Source organism: Rhipicephalus microplus, chromosome 4 (genome assembly GCF_043290135.1).
Source record: "Rhipicephalus microplus isolate Deutch F79 chromosome 4, USDA_Rmic, whole genome shotgun sequence".
NCBI classification, from domain to species: Eukaryota; Metazoa; Arthropoda; class Arachnida; order Ixodida; family Ixodidae; genus Rhipicephalus; species Rhipicephalus microplus.
The window spans coordinates 114,317,199-114,337,362 of NC_134703.1; the positions used below are offsets into that span (position 1 = coordinate 114,317,199).

General features: G+C 44.9%; 2 protein-coding genes across 2 annotated transcripts in view; both read right to left on the reverse strand.

Annotated features, from left to right (window-relative positions):
• Positions 1-10,015, reverse strand: part of Spec2 (CDC42 small effector protein Spec2) — a 34,322-nt gene extending 24,307 nt beyond the window's left edge. Inside the window, exon 1 of the mRNA XM_037423345.2 lies at positions 9,790-10,015. Within this exon, the coding sequence (XP_037279242.1) occupies positions 9,790-9,808 (19 nt within the window). The 5' untranslated portion in view covers positions 9,809-10,015. The remainder of the gene's footprint in view (positions 1-9,789) is intronic.
• A 3,146-nt stretch (positions 10,016-13,161) lies between these two features.
• LOC119172295 (bifunctional purine biosynthesis protein ATIC) overlaps positions 13,162-20,164 on the reverse strand; it is a 60,435-nt gene continuing 53,432 nt past the window's right edge. The window contains exons 16-19 of the mRNA XM_075893540.1: positions 15,472-15,580; positions 15,314-15,373; positions 14,469-14,564; positions 13,162-13,495 (exon numbers count right to left, since the gene is read on the reverse strand). Of these exons, the coding sequence (XP_075749655.1) occupies positions 13,376-13,495; positions 14,469-14,564; positions 15,314-15,373; positions 15,472-15,580 (385 nt within the window). The 3' untranslated portion in view covers positions 13,162-13,375. The remainder of the gene's footprint in view (positions 13,496-14,468; positions 14,565-15,313; positions 15,374-15,471; positions 15,581-20,164) is intronic.

Genomic DNA, 20,164 nt, shown 5'->3' on the forward strand with positions numbered 1-20,164 from the left:
TGAGCACATGCACGGGCCTACACCATTTCCACCTCCATCGGAAATGCAGCCGCCGCAGCCGGGATTCGAACCCATGAGCCAAATGTTGTCCAGTAACGTCATACTATAGGGGGGGGGGGGCATCCACTGAGCCTTGGTCCGCAAGGGAGCAAACACCATCGCCACGTTATTTTGATGGTCCGTTCATACGCGCTGTCCTGCTGTCGATGCTTCGGCGTGCAGGAGGTGTTCCGGAGGTCTGTAAACATCGAAATCGCCGTAGGTATATGTCGAACACAGCGCGTTTTTCGCGCTTGTGGCCGGGCGCGCGGACCGCCGAAATGGCGACCCCGACACTATATAGCGATCCTGGCGGATGACGTCAGGTGCATAAACACCTATAGGATCGCTTCACTCTTTGTGATACTTTAATGGGGTATACGACGCTCGGAAAGAACGCTCTCAATCGTGCATGTCGAGACTTGGAAACTACAAAAAAAAAAAGCTCAGAGATCACAACACACACACACACACACACACACACACACACACACACACACACACACACACAAAGACCCTTCATGTATTCCCCAAACAGGCGTATAAACCTCGATTGGCCAATTCAAGCAGAAATAAAGGAGTTTATAGCCATACGTGAGATCTTCCTCCGCACGGCGGTACGCACGAACGTAAATGAAGTTCCGGCACAAAACAAATTGGCCGCGTACCTGCGTGCTTCGCCGCAAATGTCGTCGATACTCTTCTGCCTGCAGCTTTCTTCCGTGCACAGCGTCGCTTTTCCAGCGCAGCCTAACACGACAAATTAATGCAAAATAAATAAATATTAAGATGCAATTGGAAGTACACACATGCACATTCACTGCATGTAATGAGCATGTGTGAGCCCACTGTATAGTGCCAGTCATTACCAGTTCAATGTAACTGCAGTCTAGTCATAAAGAACACTGGCGTCTTTAGAATCACGTATCTATGTATTTTCTAGTAAAAGAACACGCCACCTAACACTTACGTACTGATGTTGCGCTTCAGATGTGCATCGTATTTCCTTCTTGATCGACAGTGTTCACAAGTATGAACGCAGCCACCATTTCAAGATGGCTGGGTGTTCCAGCGAGCGCTCAAACTTGGGCCGGGTGGCCGAATCGTTTCGTGTCACAGGCAGACAGACAGCAATATTTCTACCTTAAGGTATTCCAACACCACTTAAGGACATTAACGGTTTTAAATGTCGGTAAATGTGAATGTGTGGCTTTGTTCGATCGCCCGTGCGGGAGCGTGAATAGCCGCTCCGTCGAGCAAGTGCTAAATTATGCGAGATTTACGGCGGGCACCTATACTCACGTTTCGCGACCACGCGCACCTTTCGCGACACAGTCGTTTTTTGTTTGTTTTTTCTAAGTGCATGCATGCATGCATGCATGCATAAAGTGCTCCTTGCTCATACATCTCCGTCCCAGACACACAATCTCTCTCACTCGCTCTTTCCGTTTCTTCTATGCAACGCGCCTACATGCAGAGCGCTCGTTTTCTTCGAAGGGAAAGTAAACCAGGAGGCATTTCGCAACGCGCAGGTGTCGCATCCACGCTGTGCACCCTTTTCTCCCGTTTTGTTGTTGTCTTGTTTTTTTAGTCGAGGTAGCACAATCCACACGCCAAGGCTTCCTCGACAGGTATCTCTCCACAGACCAACTATATAAAGTGACACTCATCCATCTGGAACAATTCTGCAGTTAAAAAAAAACAAAAAGAAAAAGAAACTATAGAAACAATACTTGGGGAACAACGAATGACCAAGTTGGCTATAATTGTCGCAACGTATACTTAGTAACGGTGACAGTAACACATGGTTGATTGATAAGTGGGGTTTAACGTCCCAAAACCACTATATGATTATGAGAGACGCCGTAGTGGAGGGCTCCGGAAATTTTGACCACCTGGGGTTCTTTAACGTGCACCCAAATCTGAGCACACGGGCCTACAACATTTCCGCCTCCATCGGAAATGCAGCCGCCGCAGCCGGGATGCGAACCCGCGACCTGCGGGTCAGCAGCCGAGTACCTTAGCCACTAGACCACCGCGGCGGGGCGACGGGGCACGACAGTAACACAGGCTACAAGGAAAACGCCTCACCCCAATTTTCAAAACTTTGCACTTGAAACAAGATTTACTTCTCGTCTATCACACGCAGAAACGACAGCTACTCGGAAAAGGAGCCCCGATGACTCGCGTATGCTCAGTTGACAGCGTAATATATAATTTTCCGGATGGGTTTCGGTGCCTCCATCGTGTACTGTAACCTTGGCGTTTTATCGTTTTAACATCGAAATGAAAGGCGCTAGACGCATATGAATGAAAACGGCCTCACTGGTGCATTCGGCGCCTTCCTGCACCATATTTCGTTAATTCACGTCGCGATAGACGAAACGTAAGGAAATGCTCGCTCATCAGGACCGAGGAGCCTGCGCCCGCATGTCTTATGTTACATCATCTATACCTATAGGAGAAGCCTATCGAGAAGCGAAGGAACGGGTGCAGCGAGTTTCAAGTATTTTAGCCAACATTAACAACGCTAAGCTTTACTGTTAGCTACTAAGTATTTTGAATTCGTTCAGCAATACTCGAATACTCGTCGTATTCTGTGACAAAATGAGCGTATAAAAAGCCCACGAGGGCTTTGCTTTCAAATAGTCCAGTGCGTAGTGCAAGAAGAGTAGAACAAAAGCGTTGTCCCTGTCCTCCATAACGGCTCTATTTACCTGTTTACCATTATAAGCGCTGGAAACTTTATTAGGAATGTTCAAGTACAGTCTTAGCCACAAGTGAGGAAAAAAAGAAACATATTGCGACGTAACACTGGCGCAACGACGACCACTTATCGCCACAACGCTTAAAAACATTATTGTCGACGTTCATTACATCTCCGAATAATCGATGCATTAGGGCGAAGTTAACGAAAGGCCGTCTCTTAAACAACGTTTAATCGCTTGCGTCCTCTTGACTCCTTCGTCGGAGTCATGAATAATGAATGTAACTCATCAAAAGTGAGCCAGGGCTTTCGCTGCTGCTGCTTCTACGAGGGAGTCACCTATTGAATATAAATTATCTCGTTCCTTCCCCTTGACCAACTTAGTTCGCATTCCTCAGCCATTTTTTCGTTCTCCCTTTGCTTTAATAAAGGGCAGTATAGTAATTAGTATACTACCTGTTATTTTACGTGCCAAAACCAAGACTATGTGGCACGCCGTTGTGAAGGGTTGCGGGAATTCGCTAATGCACACTGACGCGCGCACGATATACACATGGCCTTTAGCAGTTCGCCTCCATCAAAAAATGCGACTCCCTCGGCCGAAATCGAACCACCGAGTGTCAGGTCAGCAGCCGAACGAAGTGCGAGAAGCGCTTCATACCCGGTTGAATTTCCGTGCCGATTTTAGAACTACATTTGTCGACCTTACTCTCAATCAGTGTTGAATCAAATAGCAGTGGTAGAAGAGATGCCTAAATGATATCCGTAGAGAAATGAGCCGGAAATGGCGCCTCGCACGAACGCTTTTACTTACGCAGATTTTTCTGCCCCCCCCCCCCCCCCCACTTCCGATTCTCCCGACCGTGAGTCGATCAACGCAACTTCCAGGCGTATAAGATATCGACGAGCGGCGCATTTGACTCGCAAACGACACAAACACGCCCTCCTCGTGCCACCATAGAGTGGAAACGCGCGTGCATACGTAATGAACACGGCTGGCTGGTCACACGCGAGACAGTCTGCTCCAGTTCCTTCGGACAAACCACACCTAATGTGACACGGCACCTTAATGTCAAGTTACGCTGCACAGATAAATGAGCTTGCTATCACGATAAACAAAAGGAAAAAAAAAACACCGAGCCCCCCACGTCAGTGAGCACAGAGATGAAAGACCTGTAGCGACGCCGCATTCAAGTACTCGCATCAACTCAAGTGACGTCATCCATATTAAAGGCTTTCTTTACCGGCGAAGCTGTTCTTGTACCAGGATTTCATGTACGGGGGGCTGTCGTAGGTCGAAGTGGGATCTATCCATTGAAATGGGGTAAATCCTTCTACGGATATGTGCCACTGCTCCCACCTCTCCCCACTATACGCCCAGCACTGCTTCCCGTCACTTAACCCACTTTATGTCACTCCATTCTCGATTCACTCAACCCCACTGCACGTCACCAGGTTCGCTATTTCGCCAGTGTACGCCGAAAAGACGTAGCAAATATTTTTTTTTTTTCTGCAGATAATGGCCAGCACATTGTCGGAGAGTACGGAGCGGTCTAGAGCATATAGAATTTCCTAAAGTTAACTAGAGGGTACTCTGGCGCTGCGATCGTTCAGCGACCATGGGAATGATGGGTAGTACACACATTTGCCTAGTCTTCGTACTTGCGGGCGGCGAATCGTATATACTTGCGGCTTCGTTTATTGCTGTTTCGGTTTTGTTTTGTAAGAAAGATTCAACCCTTTTGAACTTCGTGAGCTGATTTAAAAAGCAAGTCTAAAAAAATAAAATGGCGAAGCGCAACCACTGAATATTCGCTAATACTTGTTTCGTAAGAAAACAGCTCCAAGCCACACGAACACACACGGAGCCAAAAGCAGGCCAGAAGTACGGATGTTAGACAAATGTGTGTACTACCCATCATTCGCATGCTCGTTGAAGCGCCGTGCGTTGCAGTTCCCATAGACACTAGCGCCAGAGTTCCCTCTAGTAAGCATTGTAGAAAACTCTATTGTAGGGGGCTCGGGCCCGCTACGGACTGTATCATGAGGGGGCATCAACAGTTCAACAGAGGGGGCATCAACAGTTCAACATCAACAGAGGGGGCATCAACAGACTGTATCATCATTTGCATCAACAGTTGTAACCTCTTCAGACCCTGTGTCCCCTCTTGTAGGCAACATTCGTTTTTTTTTCATCATTTCCCATTGATGACACACGTTTAGGGGCTAGTTGTACCCCGTTGTGGTGGTCTAGTGGATAAGGTAATCGGCTGCTAACCCACAGGTCGTGAGATCGAATACCGGCTGCACTTTCGATGGAGGCGAACATGATGTAGGCCCGTGTGCTCAGATTTTGGGGCACGTTAAAGAACCCCATGTGGTCCAAATTTCCGAAGCCCTGCACTACGGCGTCTCTCAATCATATGGTGGTTTTCGGGCGTTGAACCCCACATATCGATCAATCAGGACCTAGTTGGTGCATTATTTCAGAAACTAAAGGATTGCGCAAAAAGAAAAAAAAACAGCACACGAAAGACTGTAGAGGCGACGACATTTGCGCAAACTCGCACGTTTGCGCAAATGTCGTCATCCTTGCAGTCATCGTGTGCGGCTTTTTTTTTTTTTGCGCAATGCATGGTTTTTGAAAGATTCCCTATAGTAAGCCGATGCATGCGGTCTGTGACGCCTTGCGGCGGCAAGCGTGCAATATAGTCTCGTTGCCACTGGTTTCTGAGCTAATGTGCAACGTTGCAAGCTTTTTTATTTATTTATTTTAACATCGCGCAAGCGTTGACCCCTGGGCACCGTATATAACGGGATTTTCTTTGCGATGCGTAAGAGCAGAGAACAGGCTCGTGTGCTGGCGCCTACTGCTCAAGGGTGGATCCTTGATTGATTGATTGGTGCGGTTTACCGTCCCAAAACCACTATATGATTATGAGAGACGCCGTAGTGGAGGGCTCCGGAAATTTAGACCACCTGGGGTTCTTTAACGTGCACCCAAATCTGAGCTTAAGGGTGGATCCTGCCACACACATTAAGGGCGGCGCGGTCATGACTGTTTTTACTAGCAGAAAAGACCACTTCATAGCATAAATACTCTTTTATCTCTACTCACAGTGGTTTCACTCATTTGTTCTAATTCTGGATAGCAGGTGGACTGCACCTGCAAACACTGAAGCGAGGGAGGGGGGGGGGATGCTGACGCAGGTTATAGGGAAAAAAGTCGTACCCCCCCCCCCCCCCCCTTGGATCGGCCACTGCTTCTGCTACGTTGTTTGCTTGTAAAGATACATACGCAATATCAGCCTTATCTGAGCGATCAAGTGTCCAGAAAGCCGGTGTAACCCTTATCGTCTTATCGCTGATCTCGCTCCTTCTCACCAATATTACTAACTACCGTATGCTGATGCCGATGCTAGCGCGATGTTATCAAAATTACCAAAAGGTGTACGCATGCTCTGCGTCAAACGTACATTCCTCATCAGTCACGGTTAAAAGTGAATGCGCCATGCATTTCAAGAGTCACCAGATAACGCGGCGATCGAATGAAGTTAAGCTGAAGAAATATTATATATATATATATATATATATATATATATATATATATATATATATATATATATATATATATATATATATATATATAGTCTAGTAGATCCTCCGTGAGCGGTCACAACGTGGTTTATTTCGACGTTTCGGCCTAGAGTCTGGCCTTCATCAGGAATAATATATATATATATATATATATATATATATATATATATATATATATATATATATATATATATATATATATATATATATATATATATATATATATATATATATATATATATATAAGAATGGATTATCTACGAAAGTGTTATGCGAGCACCTTTACCATTAAATTCGATGAAGCAATTACTTCAGTATAATAATCCTGAGTCACTGGAATTTCGTAGAACCCAAGCAGGCTAAGCATTTTTCTTGTTGCTCTTACTTTTACTTGACTTCCCTACACAGCAGCTGATGATAGGGAAGCTGTGTAGGGAAGCAGCTACACAGCTTCCCTACACAGCGCGTCCCAAAACCACCATATGATTATGAGAGACGCCGTAGTGGAGGGCTCCGGAAATTTTGACCACCTGGGGTTCTTTAACGTGCACCCAAATCCGAGTACACGGTACACAGCAGCTGCCCTGGAAGGAAGCGCTGTTTCTCTGTATTGCTGCCAGGCGCCACCGTCACGAAGTATCAACTGATACAAACAAAATGCGTTGGCGAAAACAAGCGATCGCAGTCAACGGCCGAGAGCGACATTTGTTTGGCGTAAATGGAACGCGTTGAGTGTCCATAACGCGCTAAGCGTGTGCGAGACTGTTCCTGCAAAGAGCAAAACGATTTTTTCAAATATTAGTAAAGTTCAATTTCACAATCTCGTACCGCGACACGCCGCTTAGTAAGCGAGAAAAGGCGCGAAAATAAAATATGCGTGGAGACGCCACCTTGAAATCCCCGCGCGGAACACCGTGACGTCATCACTTTTGAATGCGTCTATTGGATCCTACGTCGCTTATAATCGATAAAATTGGAGTGCATTGTCGTCTGCGGGTAGGTGCCACAGACCTCGCATACGAATTTTCAAAAAAAAAATTCAACGAGCCAGTGTCACTAAAATACAAGATACATTTTGAAATTTCTTACGTCACGCGCGGAGATTTCGGCGCGAAATTTAAAAATGAAACTTCGAACTTGATATTTGCCACTACTAATGAACTTAAGACCGTGTAACTTGCGGCATTATAGTTCCGAGAAAGCAGTTTCCCAATCTAAAACTCATTGTTTCTTTTTAGTGTCCCTTTAATAAGGTTTCCAGCGCTTAATGCAAGATAAAACCATTATGGATGACAAAGGTAACACTGTTTACTTTTACGAAGCGTTAAAATATATGAAGACAAAACCCTCACGGGCTTATTCTACACACATTTTGTAAACAGAATACGACGACTATTCCCGAAAGAATTCAACTATCGATACTCAGTAGCTATAACAGCAAAGGTTAGCGTTAAATAATGCTTGTTAACGATTGGCTAATTACTGGCAAATATTCGGTAATAGGTAAGGGTGTCAGCATAACTTATTCCAGAAGGGTGCATCCGCACTGGGGCAATTCCAGCACAGGTAGCCAGAGTGCAAAGTCGGTTGACAATCCTGAAGGCCGTTTCCCACAGATAAGGGGGGGGGGGGCAGAGTGTGCTAATCAAGCTGTGTACATCATATCGCTACTGCATCGAAAAAAAATGCCCGATATCCACGGGGGTGCAGCCGCCTCCCATTAATATCCGCTTTTCCGGAGGCCCATGATAGTAGCTGATATAAGAGCGGTTGCTATTCTGGGCACTGTGGTATTCCGCCATGTTGTCACTCTGATTGGCGAAGATGGCCGCTACAAAGCCTCTGATTGGCTGAAAATGCCACCACAGCAGAATTAGACATTGAGGAGGAATTTCGAGGTGACATGTACCAGGGATGACGGCACCTGCCCGCCAGGTATATCGACCAAGAGGCGAAATTAGACAGTTTGCAGAGTAGCACCTAGCAACATCCTCTTCATTGATTTGATTGATTTGTGAAGTTTAACGTCCCAAAACGTTGGGTTTAACGTGGGGTTTAACGATTTGTGGGGTTTAACGTCCCAAAGTTTAACGTCCCAAAACCACCATATGATTATGAGAGACGCCGTATAGTGGAGGGCTCCGGAAATTTTGACCACCTGGGGTTCTTTAACGTGCACCCAAATCTGAGCACACGGGCCTACGACATTGCCGCCTCCATCGGAAATGCAGGCGCCGCAGCCGGGATTTGAACCCGCGACCTGCGGGTCAGCAGCCGAGTACCTTAGCCACTAGACCACCGCGGCGGGGCAACATCCTCTTCACTCAGAGTCAGTTCAGTCACTGAGTAGTTTACCAAATGTATTGAAATGTCACTTACAACTGAACTATATGTTCTGAACATAGGTGCGGTGTAACGAAAGTGAACAAGACGAGAAGAATGTTCATGTATATGCAGAACGTGGCAAATCCGCAAAGAAAACGCCACTAGAAGCAATACAATTGGAATATTTCATCAGCTCTACAGGCAAACGTGTGCCCTGTAACACACTGAGTAACGAAAAGAAAAACATTAATTTGGCAGTAGTGGACCGGCTAATCTAGAGACGGGATTACAGTAGGCAATTCAACGCGCACATATGGATGCACTGAACCGCTTTCAAGTAATCACTTGGACGAATATTTTCGAAATCTCTCCATTGACAGCAAAATCTGGAAAGTATAATACGCATCACAGTTCCCCTAAATAAAACGCACGTTGGGACATGATATCAAACGAGGTTCCTTTGCATCCAAACAGACTTTTGTAGACAGATGCATGCCTTAGAAAGAAGGGGATAACCAGAAATTAACAAGAAAATTACTCCTCACCAAGAAAAGTTAGTGAATAAAGGAATGCGAAGAAAACGCCGCATGCCATATACGTCTCATAACGGGGAATAAACACTGGCCTCCGAACACTCGTTGTGTCATTATTTTTTCTTTCTTTTCACTGTCAACATCCTGCTGGTAAGGATACAAGTCAGCGTCAAACCGCCAAGCGCAGTGCACGAAAGCCATAAACACACAAGCAAAACCGGAGAGCTTCCGCCGAAACACTTCCGCTGGCCGCCTGTACTTACGGGAGCAACTACCTTCAGGTGTAAATTCAAATATCCGCATTTAAATGCACACAAAACGCAACGCGTCCCTTCGTAACTGCTCTTACAAAGACATTTATATATCGCAAACAATGATAAAATTGTTATTAACAGCTGTTAAACGATCACTGCGCATAAAAAACGAGTGAAGCACCGGGGATCAGTCTGGTTTTCGACGGTACAAACGCGACTTAACGCTGTACTATCTATTTTCGCTATCTAGATCACAATAAGCATGCATGAAGGCCATCGCACTTCCAGAGACTGGGGCATACATACACCACTCGTCACGAGTCGTGAAACTTACCGCCTACAGACGACTGCATGCAACAGCAGACGATGCACGGATACAGTGTTCCGAGCGCACCGTATCAACAAAGAAGCCGTGGTCGGTCATGTTTGCTTGCTCCGCGCAGTTCTTCGCGCGTATCACGGCCACAGTTGATGACTAACGCGCTGCCATGTTACGACGGCCAGTTCAAGGCGAGCGAGAGAGTCGCGCTCCTCGACACACTAAAGCGAAAAGAGACTCGGTAGTCGTCGCACGATAAGCGCTCAAACGCCTCGATGGCAACACCTTTTCGCGCATCTGGAGGCAAACTCGGCGTTCACTACGCGACAGAAGGGAACAAAGCGTCAAGCTTGACAAACAAGAACCTGGAGACGCGATCGTGTCGGAACCTGCTGGGGCCACTGGGTCAGTGTAACTAGCGGTCCGCGTTTTACGTCTAACGAGTTTAAGGCGAAAGACGTCCCTTCGTAGGGGGACCCTTGCGACGAAGCACGGCGCCTGAGCCAGCGAAGGAAGGCAGGATGCTGTTCTGCCTCCTTATCGACGTCGAGGTCAGACGCAGCGTGTTCTCACGACAAGTTGGTCCCCGCGTCGGCCTTACCTGCTCGCGACATCAGCGTCACGCGTGCTCCACTTCACAGTTGCTTCAGGGGGTATACGTTCTTCCCGAGGTTATTTGAACGGCGCGACTGGCAGTCCATTTCGCAAGGAACACGCGAGCATCGTGATGCCGCGTCAAAAAAAATCGTGAACCGCGATTCGTTGCGTGCACTTTCGGCGGTGCGATGATGCCATATTTTCCGACGGCACACAAGGCAAATTCGAACGCTTGTGCACGTTGTTACGGCCGAAGCCAAGCGTATCGGCGGCGAAATGCGCAATGAATGGGGCTTACCCTGGATGCAGGCGCGGTCCGTCGGTGTACGATTTCCTATAAGAAGGACGAGTCACTTATTTCCATATCGGGCATGGCGCCGGCAGGGGGTTGCACCGGGTTTCTTCCAAACCTAGCAGACAAAACCAACCCGGGCTTCGTGACAGACAAGACCTATCTCGAAGCCCGCAAGTCCGCACACGCACGCACAATGTCCGGCAGCGGTGGACTGCCTCGGAATGAATTGGAACAGTCGTCACGATTGGTTTGCGGTTACATCCAAGCCCAACATAGCACGGCAGCTTCGCGCAGCGCTTGCCTCCTGCCGTTTGCTCGTCCGTGCGTTCCGTACCTGCTGTGCTCCCGCAACAAAACGTTACGTGCAAAAGCGGAACACAAATGGCGTCCTAGCGGAAGTGACGAGCTCACAAACGAACCAAATGCAAACTCACGCTGCAACGCTACATTTCTGTCGTTAATGCGAAATTGAATCAGCAGTTCTGACGCGCACATTATGGTTACCGGTTTCGGTGCACAATAATTTTTCAAAATGCGCTAAGGTTGTTCTTTTTGTCGCTAGGTGGACAAGGCTTGCTACTACCACTACTATTGAACGCTGTCATGGTCTACAATAACTCCACGAAGCTGCCGATTTTTGAAATGTGGCGGGAATCTTCCTAGTCACTGGTAGCTCGCCAGAAACAGTAGTGGCACAGTTAGACCATATATACGTGTATCTTATGAGTTGGCGTAGTTGTCGTGCCATGAAGCGATTCAGCGGCTGTTCTTCTAGCAACAAGTCAATGTTTTTTAAACAACAACAATACTACTACTACTACTACTACTACTACTACTACTACTACTACTACTACTACTACTAAAAATAATAATAATAATAATCGACTTTATTAAAAGGCAAACAAAACTGCCTTTTCGTACAGCCTTCTTTCTGCCTCTCAGAATAAAGAAAATGTTATTACCAGGTTTATCAAACTGTAAGCTTGCATATAAGTTGCATGCAATAGAAACGTTACCATCCTGAATATTTCACCAGAATATTTCACCGGACTTTTGACAGTTCAACACTCAAACAGTTGGGAGCCCCACAGCACAACTTTTTTGTCTCTGCATATTTTCTAATAAATTCAAGATTGCACGGCCATCTCTACTGCAAGGCAACACATGTTCGAGACACAATATGTCACCTAAGTATGCACAAACATGCAATGCAGACCTTTTAAATGCGAAGCATTTCTTGGCGTACTACAAGCACTTTGGGCATCTATCTCTCTACCTATCTATCTAGTACAGAAGGGTAAAATAACTTGATGAATACGCCACACTGTTCATGACAAGAGTAGTAACAGAATCTTTTCGCGTATGACATTAAGCATTGTCCAGGAAACAGTGGCACATACCCAAGGGCACATATGTGCCACTGGTGATCGACATTTTACACCCAGGAACGGCGAGAACACACATGAGTAATTTTAATGCTTGAGCGTTAACGCTAACATAGGCCGCGTTGACCGTACGAATGCAAAAAATAAATGAGTGCCTCAGCAGGAAACGAACCCTAGCATTCTGCATGGCAATGAAGTATTCTACCACAGAGCCATGCCAGGTCTCAGAATTATATGCTTTGCAAATACATAGACCCTAATGTTCGTGGAACGTCAACTCTAGTTTCAGTACTGGCTATAAAATTTTATAAACATTACATATTTACTCATATGATACGGCAGTCATGTAGGATCAACGTCAATTGCAGTTAGGCACCATCGCCTGGGGTTCATTTGTGTAGCAGTGTTGAGAGCTACTATCCTCGCGATTCCCAGAGCAAACACCAATTCTTTATATAAGCTTACCACTTCTGGTGTTTCTGATATCCATGTTGCTATCAGCATCGTTACACAATCGCAAACAATTACTGCTAATACAAACCATAAGCTGTTTAACATATGCGTGTGTGTGCACTTGTACATATATTGAGCGCCACTTCACAAAGACTCGCTTAATAAAAAAAACATACACACATTCACCTTGCATCCACATGCTTCGCTTAACATCAACTTTCAAGGTACATGGCATCTACTGAATTTTTTGTGTACATGCGTATGCCACATATTTGCTTACCTTAATTAAACTGATGCACAAACAGACGACTGTTTGAGCCAACTCAGCTATGCAGTGGGCCGTTTACTATACAATAAGAATGATGAAACTGCAAAAGAGGCCTATCCTGCGCTCAACTCTTCAGCTTCAATCAGCATACCAACAATATATAGTTACTCACCAGTAGTAATCCATGACAGAAATTGGTGAATGCCACCTGACAATTGAACAGGAAAAATGGTGTGCATTCCACACATTGGTGTTTGCACTCGAACGCATGATCTAGGCCGCTGCTGCTCTTAGCAGGTATACGAGAAGAAAATAGAAAAGCACAATTCAACTTTCTTTGGCTTGTATTCTCACAGTTGCTTTCAGAAGAGAATAATGCACCCAACACAAACAAATTTGCAAAATGTTTATTCTCGGGTTTCATATCCAAAAAATTTATGTACACCGCATACTTGCATGATCTGAAGACGAGTGCACAGTGTGTATAATGCTGCACAACATTTTTTGTTTGCATCCACAGCAAATTCCCAATGAACGATTCGGACAGACACCAGAAGACTTAGCCTAGCTGGCGGTCGATACTCTGGCCACCTACACCTCTGCTCAGTGGTGGAACAGGCGTAGACCACTGTGTACCAAAGTGATTCCATACTCGTCACATGCCTCCACAACTCCCTGATCGTTGGTGGAACCTCCAGGGCTGACAATGTACTGCACACCACTCTGAAAACATCCATGCACACAGTGATTGAGCCACCTGTCTTGCATTGGCCCCGACAATGTTGAATATGCAGAAGGAATACAAGTTAGTGCTACCTGAAATGCGCTGTGCTAACAGCCTCGTCTACCTGAAGTACTACAAGAATTCATCAGCAGGCAGTAGAGGCCAGCACAGAGCACATTTAACGAAGACATTCATAGTTTAGCAAAAGCTTTTACAAGTAGGAATCTTGTGTGCACAACTTAAGCTCGTACACCGAGGTATCAATGCCGTACTACACTTTCTTGTGTATGGCCTTCTCTAAAGACCCCACAAAGAGTGTGGAGCTTAAAAGTTATGCTTAGGGCTAATCAGTGAGACCTTAAACTCCTGCATGAAAAAATGAAAGTGCTGGCTCTAAGGAACACCTTTAATCAATGCTCCTCGTGACTTCCACAGCCTTTTTCTTACGACGAACAAATCTCAGTGCCCTCCTGAAGTTAGCCTTACTCTAACTACGCTGTCTATACTGCTTAGGATTTCGATCATATTGAGGCTCGAGGAGTTCACACAGAGCAGCGCACAGTGTGTTATCATATACGTGTGAACTTTTAACATGAAAGTGGTTCACTGTGGGGTCCACCGAAAGTTTACTGAATTTCCGGGACGAAACTGACGTCGGTAAAAGTGCACAAAGGTAGCTCACACAGGAATTCACACATAAAGAAAAAAAAGAAAAAAGACACACAAGGAAAATCCTACCTCCAACACCAATATCATCCAGCGCACTAGCAAGATATGCCAGTTTATAAGCCAGTTTATAAGCACATACACACCATAGTAATAAGCTAAGCTTTGCACTCTTGACAAGCAAAATGCTACCATCTATGAACTGTACGGAGAAGTAGCACACCAAAGTGCCACCTGAATGTTACTCTACCCACTCACCCACCAGTTCATTCAGAACTTACTGAAAGCATGATAGATGACTATTACCTGACGTGCCCTGTCAATGTTGTCTCTGAATGGGAAGAAAGCATCTGAACTGAGGGCCACGCCAGACAACTTCGCAATCCAGGCCTTCTTTTCCGCCTGTTGTAAAGAAGAAAAAAAACAAGAGATGAAAAGTCCATTTCCAAAGCACCAGCCACAGCATTTAATTTTAAATTCATAAACCCTTTGCTGATCACTATCAACAATGCAACATGACGCAGCAGCTTGTGGTTGGGCACTGCTTGACGAGCTGTTTGATGGTTGTTTCACATGCGCTTTTTCTCTTGCATTATGTGTTGGTTCTTTTTCTTGATTTTTTCCCCCCCATTACAAGGGATGGAAGGTGAGTAAAGGTTCCAGACCGCAAAGAATTAAGCATTCGAAAGAAAGTGAAATATCTAAGGACCATGTTTATGCAAGCACTGCTTGAAGCTAGCAGGGACAGTTGGGCGAGTTCGTGCAATTTAATGTTTGAGAAAAGCACGAAAAAAAAAAAGCCACAACACACAGGCACAAAGGATACAGGACGACGCGCTACTAGAAACTTACGTTTTAACCAAAAGCGTAGAAAGATATACACACACATTACAAAAACAAGATTATAAATCAGGCAAATAGAGTATGCATATGAAAAAACTCTAAGCACGTTAAGGCCCCCATATTAGGTTACATTAAGATACTCTACTAAAAAAAATAAAGAGGTTAGCCTTTCTTGCCATTCATTAGGTCACAAATACAAAAGTATATTACAATGAACGCTACGCATGACAAATACATCTTCAGGTGAGATTGGCCGTAACGAGAGTCGGCGCTGTGACGCTGCTTATCTCAATGATCAGAAAACTCACCTCAGTCAGCTGGGGCACAGGATTCTCCACAGAGTTCTGGTACTGCTCCAGAGGCATGTCCTAAGCGATGACAAGCAAAGCATCACACGATAAAACAATTGTGTATATTGCAGTACTCCACGAGAACACAGTGCAAAAGAAAGAACAAAAACACATGCCTCTCCAAAGACGCCGCCAACGTAGACGTCAATAATGTTGGAGATCTCGGCACGCTTGACACCTTTCCTGAAGACCATGCTCTTGATGTTGGGGTGCTGCCTCAGCCACCTGTTGATTTCAAATATTTAATTTTATTGAGCTGCATTTGGTAGACCCCAACATATGAAAAAAAATTATGTTAAGTAAACAGCCCTTTATCAGCTACTATGTTAGAAATTATCTAACAATGTAACAATGTACACATTCTACATAGCCACACAACCCAACTAATGTGGCCGGACTAATGTTTAAATAAGCCATGCTCAAAAATGGTCTTCATCTTAACGTACACAGTTTAGTATCTGCAATCACTTTGTGCCTCTGAAAGCACTCATTTCATCCTAGGCAGAGATTCAATACAGTCGAACCCCGCTACTACTAAACTGACAAGGCGCGGAAAAAATTGCGTTGTGGCGAAACAGAAAAAAAATATCACTGATCTGAGCTAGCAAAACAAAGGAACCTTTATTCTCAAAATTCAAAAAATATCCGCGGCTTCCTATTTTTTCCCAGAAGTGTCACAACGTGATTCTCACCCATGCATCGCGAGGCCATGGTGAAAAGCACGCTGAAGCAACGTCTAAAACCAACAAACCAAACAATTGCTTTAACACGTAAACACCAGCAGCTGTTCGCCGTCAAAAGTATCCGACAATGCCGAGATGGAGGCAGGGTATCGTGGAGCGGTGACTTTTTGCATTATTCTATGTCATTCTTATCATCCATTACAACATGAGATATATGCAGACAATATTACGGTATGGACAACCACAGGCAGCCTAGCAGAGAAAGAAGATAGGTTACAACAGGCAGCTAGCACCATAGAAGAGTACGCAAGGATACGGAGTCTTCAGTGCTCAGCCAAAAAGTCTGAGCTCATTCGCTTCACGAAGAGAAAAGCACGGAGGATCGACCCGAATCTAAAGCTGGAAGTCAAGCTTGACGGAAATGTCATTCCGGAGAAAGATACCGTACGCATACTAGGAATGTGGCTTCAAGCAAATCAGAGATGTCTGCACACACTAAATCAACTCAAAACATCAGTACAGCAGATCTCACACATGATCTCGCGAATAACAAACAACCATAAAGACATGAGAGAACAAGATACCTTAAAATTGGTCAAAAGCCTCATCATCAGTCGCATTACATACTCGCTTCCGTATCAAATTATGAACAGGGAAGAGAAGGAAAAAGCAAACCAAATAATTAGAATGGCCTACAAGACAGCCCTGAGATTACCGCGGAATACTTCAAACGACAAGCTACTGGCGCTTGGTCTTCATAACACAATTGAAGAATTATCCGAGGCCCAATTACTAGCGCAAGAAAATCGCCTTCTCCAGACCCCAACAGGAAGAGCAGTCCTAACAAAACTAGGGCGCGATACTTTATTACAAACACACCAAGAAACTAAAGAAGTACCAAGCGAACTTAGAGAATGGTACACCGTATTGCCAATAGCAAGCAACATGGATCCTACTCTGCATGCTGGAAGAAGAAAGGCAAGGGCTGACTACATTGACAAAATGGCAAGATTTTTGAACACGGCCAGATTCACTGACGCCGCGCCTTATCAGACCAATGCAAAGAGATATGTGTGTGTAGTCACCGACCATAGAGGGAAAATTACAGCCTGCGCTTCAATAGATCAGGCGTCGACAACACAAGCAGAAGAGGTTGCCATAGCACTCGCAATAAAAAAGGGATGGACGCGAAACGCTCCATTAACAATCATTACAGATTCGCAAAAAGCTTGCAGAAACTATCTAAAGGGCAAAATTGGAGCACAGGCGCTCCGTATATTGGTTGGGACAGGATGGGACCCCACAGTGAAATACGTACAGGCTGTGACTTGGGCACCGGGGCACGATGGTGTGACAGGGAACCTGCGCACGGACGAGGCAGCTTGAGGCTTTACAAATCACCGAGCCACTCAAGCCAATGCAAGTGATGACCCTACGCCCCTGGACCCTTGTTTTGCAACGATTTTAAGGTACTACAGAGAAAATAGGCAGCTGTATCCACGTCCTCATAGCAAGCTCAGCGCTACGGAGGCAACAGCACTAAGAAGAATACAGACTAACACTTACATAAACCTGCACACTCTTCACCTGGTCTACCCCACGGCGTACAGAGGTATATGCCTGTAGTGTGGGGCCACCCCAACACTCTTTAACATCACGTGGGAGTGTGCAGAGCACGATGAAGAACACGACACCACTGGCACGTGGGAGGAATGGGAGGCGCTGCTGTCTAGCCCAGCCCTAGTGGATCAACTGCGACCGATCCACAGAGCTGAACGGATGGCTCGCGCCAGTGGGGCCCTGGAATAGGGGCACCACCCTGCTGGACAGACTTCGCTCTCCACCCCGTATATTCCTCGGGCACTGGAGTTCAAGCCTGTCTGGATTATGTATATAAGAAAGTTTTGTACTACTACTACTACTTATCATCCATTACTCATGGCTAGCTGATTTTGTTGATATTGCAGAGGAACAGCCGCTCTGATTAGCTACCACAGTGACCAAACGCAAACAAATGATAAGCATCGGAATCTGAAAAGGCATCGTGCCGCTGTTGCACCCAGCAGCTGCAAGAACGAAAACACGACCTGAGCGACTGAGCTTCAGTTTCGGATTGTCAGCGGCTCAAAAGCAAGCCAGTGGCAAAAAACAAAAGCAGGGCTGTCTCACTGCCATCACTATCGAGCAATGGCGGTGCCCAGTGCTTGCCGAACAGCGGCAATATAGCGGCAGTATCTGGTGGTGCCAACACGTGTTTTAGACTTTGTTGACACATTTTCAGGCTCTGAAAATGGATCAAAATGTTAAAGATTGGGTTTACTGCATAGCAATAAGTATCTGAGCCTGGAATTGCATCGTAAAATTTTGTTGAAGCGGGATGTTCAAAGAAAAAGTGTTCGTTGTGGCGACAATACTTATGCATCGACTCTTACGGACTTCTGACGGAGAATTGTGAATTTTTCGTTTTAGCGGAAATTTCGTTGAAGCGGCGTTTGTTGTAGCGGAGTTCGACTGTATTGTCACGACAGGAAACGACGAACAGAAACTTGAAGCAAACGACCGTTTACTCAGCCACAGCAGCCACTAACTTCTACGCTCTCTTTTTTCTGCCACCACCACAGCGTGGGAATGTTAAGGATAACAAAATAAAAGTTGTAGCTCTTCTGCCCATTAAGTGCACGAGGCGGCAGCAATATGCTTCCAAATATATACACTCGACCAACAAAAACAGAACCGACAAGTGTTATACATATGAAATTAATTGTCCCTGTTCTAGATGTATGATGTGAAACTGGCTGTGCCATCCGTCATATTGAGTACATTAGGAAAAAAAAAGAAGTCTAATGTTCAATACACTCAAACCTCAATATACAAAACTCTGATATAATAAAATATTGGTTATAACCAAGTAAATTAAGAATAGCCTTGCAATAGATAGTAGTCTTAGTAATAAACCTTTATAACTACATAATGCACAGATATAACAAGCTTATTTTGTGCAAGATGCAGTTTTGTTATAATGAGGTTTGTGTCTAATACCTCAGAGCTATCTTGCACTATATGAAACAGCTGTTTGATATCAATTTTTATCAATGAATTTCCATGAAGCGCTTGCTCTATACGAACATGTATACGTTAACGATCGCAAATGTACACAGATGTACAAACCTTTTCACCAGTGAAGCGCAACAAAACGATTCAACAGAGAATTAGCAAAGATGACAAACAGTGCTTTCCATCGTCTTAACTACATTCTGAGGGTACACTGTATGTTCCACTTAGGTAGTTGCATTCCAACCATCCCTGCTCAGTGTTCTGTTCTTAAACAACCTTTGCGTTAATCGATCACACCGTGTTACCAGCATCAATCGCAGTGTGGCCAGGGCAAGCACTATTGATATTTCCCACGCAAGGTTAAATTACAAATGAATAGGCTTGTGCGAATCTACATATGCATTGAATGTTTGAACGGTTATTACAATATTCAAATTTGCTTCAATTTAAATTTAAATTATTGAAAATTTTGAAGTATTCGAAATTAACAAATTGATGTATAAAAATCCATACATAATCGCCACTAGAGGTGGTTTCACTGCAGTAGAGGAGTGCTAAGTCGTGAAAGCACTTAAAAAGTATATTAATTCACATGCAACCTCTTGTGAGGATAGTTTCACCATAGTAAAGGAATGTCAAGCCATGAAAACACTTATTTAAAAAAAAAATCTGCATTATCACAAAGCCCCAATTTAAAGGGACACTAAAGGAAAACAACAATTTATGCCAGAGTGAAAGCTCAATATTTGGCATCTAAAATGGCAATATTATCAACAGCAGTGCCTAACTTACCGCCAAGTGTATCACACAACATGCACCACGAGTGGGACATTTACAAAATTATCCCGATGACATGAGAGTGTCGCCTACAATTAAGTACTAGTAATCAAACTAGGTGCAAAAAAAGACTTTTTGTGCATCAAGAGATGTAATATAATATGATGCTTGTTCGTTTCTGTTTGATCTATAGAAAAAAAGAACAGCCCGATGTTACTGTGCAGAGTGGCACAAGTGGCCCCGCTGCGGTTGTCTAGTGGCTAAGGTACTCGGCTGCTGACTCGCAGGTCGCAGG